Source organism: Coffea eugenioides, unplaced genomic scaffold (assembly GCF_003713205.1).
Source record: "Coffea eugenioides isolate CCC68of unplaced genomic scaffold, Ceug_1.0 ScVebR1_253;HRSCAF=895, whole genome shotgun sequence".
Taxonomy (NCBI): Eukaryota; Viridiplantae; Streptophyta; class Magnoliopsida; order Gentianales; family Rubiaceae; genus Coffea; species Coffea eugenioides.
The window spans coordinates 43,628-48,159 of NW_020863035.1; the positions used below are offsets into that span (position 1 = coordinate 43,628).

A 4,532-nucleotide genomic window follows, 5' to 3' on the forward strand; every position below is an offset into this window, starting at 1 on the left:
TAGGCATTCCCAATCGGCAACCACGTACAATTCTCTTTTCGAGGGATCCAAGAAACTCGATCAGAATACAAAAGAATGCCCACATCTCAGGTAAATGCATATTGGGGGAAGAAAAAAAAATGCTGTTTCGCAACATTTGTGCCTAAATTTCAAGAAAAGTGCTAAGTGGTCCCTCGATCTGACTAGTAGAAATGAGAAATGCAAATGTGTTTTCCTCTGTCCATATGAAGCAAGTTCTCACAACTCAAGCTCTCAATGAAGTCGAAGCAAATCAGCACTATATTTCACCTGACTTGCACACTCCTTAACCTATAAGACCCTAGTTCCATTCACTAAATTTATGGCTGTCTTTATGTTTTTTGCCAATTCAGCCGCTGCTCCAACATAAGTTTGGGGTGTTAAATTCAAAAGCGTCATCATTGCATCTCCTGGTATATCCAGATTCTTAATAAATTCTCTCATGCTCTCTTGGGTCACCGCTTTTCCTCTTGTTAGCTCCTTTAGTTTTTCATAAGGCTCTGGTACACCATATCTTCGCATGACCTAAAGACCAAAACAAAAAGATTATCACGAGTCTTCGATTCTACAAAAGCTATAAAATTAACTCAAGCTAGTGATATGAAAAACATCCAGAATCTCAAAAAACAGTAAAATCAGACATTCAAAACTGCAGTGTGTTCAAAAGAGACCAAAATAATTGTGAATTAGTCAATTACTTCCTAGAAAAGTTCCTTCCCACTGCCACCTCAGACCATTTCTTGTTAGGGGAAAAGTATCTGGATCACTTCCAAACGATGGTGACTTATCATCTCTAGTACTTAATCCAACCCTCTACAGATTATCTGTTTGCCTCCACATCATGCTATCAACCTATTCAACCACCCAGCTAGGCCTTCTCTCTCGAGACCAACCCACATTCACCCCTTACCCATACAAACCTCTCCAATCTTCTCCCTCTACCAAATCTTAACAGTCATCACTTCTTCAGTATTCAAGCTCTATCCATATTACCCCAACTCCAAGTGACCACCCAGACAACGACTTCCAGACCCAGCACTTCTCATGTAAAAATCAAACTAAAGACGAGATTAAACTAAGTATTTAGTCATCTGTGTTAAACATATCTTGAACTGAGTAAAAGAAGATTTTTAAAAATGAAAGATGCTTCCTCAAATCCTTGAGGTCTCTACATGTTAGTGAAGAGGGAGTTCCCGGCTTTTATTACATGTGGTATTCTAGAGAGTGCATAAGATTGTGGGCTCGTGTGTCATGAAAGTAAAATTGAACAACTGAGTGCAAATTCATCATTTGCAGCATTTAGGAGTGTGCTTTTGTTGTCTATGTAAAGAGCTTAGGAATCGTCTTACTAGATGAACAATTGGACTTACTCTGCTTGCAGAAATTACTCAAATTTAGTAGAGAATCCTATTGCTGTAGAAAGACAATTTCTTCCATCCCTCTGTATCTGAGGGATGGAAGGCAGCTGTCAATGTGCTTTTTGTGTTTCCATGTAGTTCAGTCTTTTATGTTTATTTATATAAAGAACTTAAAAAGTTTCCTTTTCCAAATCTGTCTTCCTTAAGTTGTCATTTTTTTCCCTCTTTTGCTTGCACTCTTCCTAGCTTGAAGAACTGCGAGTCAATCAATTATATGTTATAGCTCAAAGCATTTAAAAGATTTACTATAAATATTTTGCCTTTCAGGTAGACAACAGGCATAGCCATGAAGACAGTACAGGAGTTTCTATTAGTTGGCCTCAGGGAAAATGATCTAATTATATATTTCTTTTTCAAATCTGAAGGTGTTAACAATTACATAGAGAACTCATTAAAGATGTCGAAATGTAATAAGCCATTAAACTTGTACTAGAATCTTTCCCGTAACTCTTTTCCCCATTTAACATGGGATCTTTCCATCATAGACATTACAAGAGTTAGTTAATATAGAATTGCTTACGTACATAAAAGATAGTAAACCTGTATGAGATCTCCTTATGCACATGACATAAATCCAGACTGCTTTAGTAAATGAAGTTCTAGGCAGACAAAGCACTAAAACCAATTCCATACTTCTCCCTTTAACTTCTGAACTTCATTTCCCACATCCTTGGAAAATGTGAAAAACTGACACTTGACAAGGCATTTAAAGGGGAAATCAGCAGCATTTGGATCTGAAGTGTTAATCCACTTAAAAGTTCAAAATTTTGGATAACTTCAGTAGCTCAAAATTAGGGATGGTCTGGAGCAATGTCCCCATGTAGTTTAGAGGAAACCTACTAAACTTCATAAGCACATGCAAGTCATCCAGTACCCCCTTGCCATGTAGTAAGACCATCTAGCCTGAGAACAGTAGACAGCAAAAGTCACACTGCACCCAATTGGAAGCAAAGGAAAAACCTACCAGAAGGAGAAGTTATAGGACTAAAGCTTGATGCAGGGAGAAATTATAGAACTAAAGCTTGATGTAGAGTTTTTCTGCCCAGTATGCTAAATAATACCAACATTTTATCAAGTTACTGAATACAAACTTCTCAAACATGCAACAAAGAAAAGTAGACACTAAGTAACTAAAAACACCAAATTCAATATCAATATATTAAGAAGATATCAAATAAAGATAGTCACGCACAGTTTGTATTGGTTCAGCAAGCACCTCCCACGTGCGGTTCAAGTCTTCACTCAAGGAAGCTTCGTTGACCTACAATAAAACAAGGCCAACCAAATTAGAAGCAACAAAAATGATGCCCAATGCACCAGTTTTTGCAAAGTTCTTAATATTTAAAAAAAGATAAACTGCTTTGATTCTTTCATCTGAGAAAAGAAAAAAGAGAAAAAGAAAATATATGGGAAAGAGTGCATAGTTTCCTTCTGGAATGGATTCAACAAGGGAAAAGACAAAGTGGATTTGCCACAAGGAGCTATTATTCCAGTATTGTCAGAAATGCATTTCTTGTACAAATGTGAGATGTATTAGAGGCCACCAATTGTCAGCTGAGGTAGTTGACAAAAATCAACAAACATTTAATAATAATAATAATAATAAGAGCTGCAGCAGCAGCAACATCAACAACATCAACAACAACAATAACAATAACAATAATAACAATAACAATATAATAATAATAAAAACCACTACTTTTTAGCAGGGGTGAGTGGGAAGGAAGAATGAAAGAAAAATGTGGAATAGACCCAGATGACACATATCCGTGGCCTATATCCGATTCTCAAACAACTTTTGCCTACTGATAAGCCCTAGCTAAAATACTAAAGCAACCCAACATTTCTCAATAAACTATGTTCTACTATTGGCCTGTGAAAACCACCATAAAGACTGCTCTAACTGAAGACCTTAAGAATCTTACTACACTATTCCCTCTGAACTAGTAATCATGATAAACCAATTACAGAGAAAACTGGTTGAGCAACTTCACAAAGTATAAAGCTTACTAACAGCTATTCCCTTTAAACACATCCCAAGACATAATCTCTTCAACAAGTTATTCCCCCTTCATTTCCTGATCAGCAATACCACACCAATGAAGTAAGATGACCATGAGACTACTAATTCCACACAAGCATCTTTCGTATATACAATATGCAACATTCAATACCCCCTGGTACTCATATTTCTTGACCATCAACGAGATAACTATTGTCGAATACCTGAAGCTTTCCAATGCCCGTTAATGTATTCTTGTAGGCTAGAAGAGAGTGTCCTAAACCCACACCCATGTTTCTCAAAACAGTAGAATCAGTCAAGTCCCTCTGCAAATGACAAGCACAAAATTCAATAAGTAACTTTAAGCAGATAAAAGTGCAACTACAAAAAGAAAGCACAAGCCAAAGTAATTACACATGCATATCAAGCACAACCTTGGGATCTATCAAAAACAGTATCTAATCAACTTTCTTTAAATTGAGTAACAACATCCCCAGCCAGGGTAAAAACTTCTGAGTACAATGATGATATGGCTATTTACATAGAGCTGAAGATGACACAATTGAGAAGAATAAAATATTGCACATTTACCTGCCAACGTGAAATAGGTAACTTCATGCTTAAATGGGACAAATCTCCATTAGCCACTCCAAGATTTCCTTCGCTATTTTCAAAATCAATTGGGTTAACCTTGTGAGGCATTGTAGAAGATCCAATCTCACCAGCTTTAGTTATCTGCTCAAAACCATGTATAAATACCAATCTTTCATCGAGAGACAACATGTTGGTAAACATGAAACAAGTGTACATATATATACATGAGAAAAGTTTTCATATAAGAACATAGACAAAAATTAAAATAACAAAATACAGCACTGACCTGCTTGAAGTAACCTAAAGAGAAATATCCCCAGATGTCTCTATCAAAATCAACTAGAATGTTGTTAAACTGGATTATAGAATGAAAAAGTTTGGCCATGTAGTCATGAGGTTCAATCTGCATTGTAGAATACTCAAATCAAAACCATGAAGTATTGAATTGTGTCATTATGTCAAAGACGTAAACCGTGGTACTTATTATCATGAAAATGTCA

At 36.3% G+C, this 4,532-nt stretch overlaps 1 protein-coding gene across 1 annotated transcript; it reads right to left on the reverse strand.

The window, feature by feature from the left end:
* On the reverse strand, positions 1-4,456 carry LOC113756910 (adenylosuccinate lyase-like). The gene is made up of 5 exons (XM_027300381.1): positions 4,319-4,456; positions 4,030-4,173; positions 3,663-3,764; positions 2,629-2,697; positions 1-543 (listed from the first exon to the last, which is right to left on the reverse strand). Exons 1-5 carry the CDS (start codon positions 4,439-4,441, stop codon positions 310-312), a joined length of 672 nt encoding a protein of 223 aa, XP_027156182.1. The 5' UTR covers positions 4,442-4,456; the 3' UTR covers positions 1-309.
* Positions 4,457-4,532: the final 76 nt, after the last annotated feature.

Bases quoted from the DNA above. Each gene is read 5' to 3' on its own strand.
- LOC113756910 (XM_027300381.1), bottom strand. From the start codon at position 4,441: ATGCAGATTGAACCTCATGACTACATGGCCAAACTTTTTCATTCTATA. The intron at 4,174-4,318 runs GTCAGTGCTGTA...GGTTTTGAGCAG, and splicing joins CTTTAGGTTACTTCAAGCAG to ATAACTAAAGCTGGTGAGAT. The intron at 2,698-3,662 runs GTATTCGACAAT...GTTTTATTGTAG, and splicing joins CGGGCATTGGAAAGCTTCAG to GTCAACGAAGCTTCCTTGAG.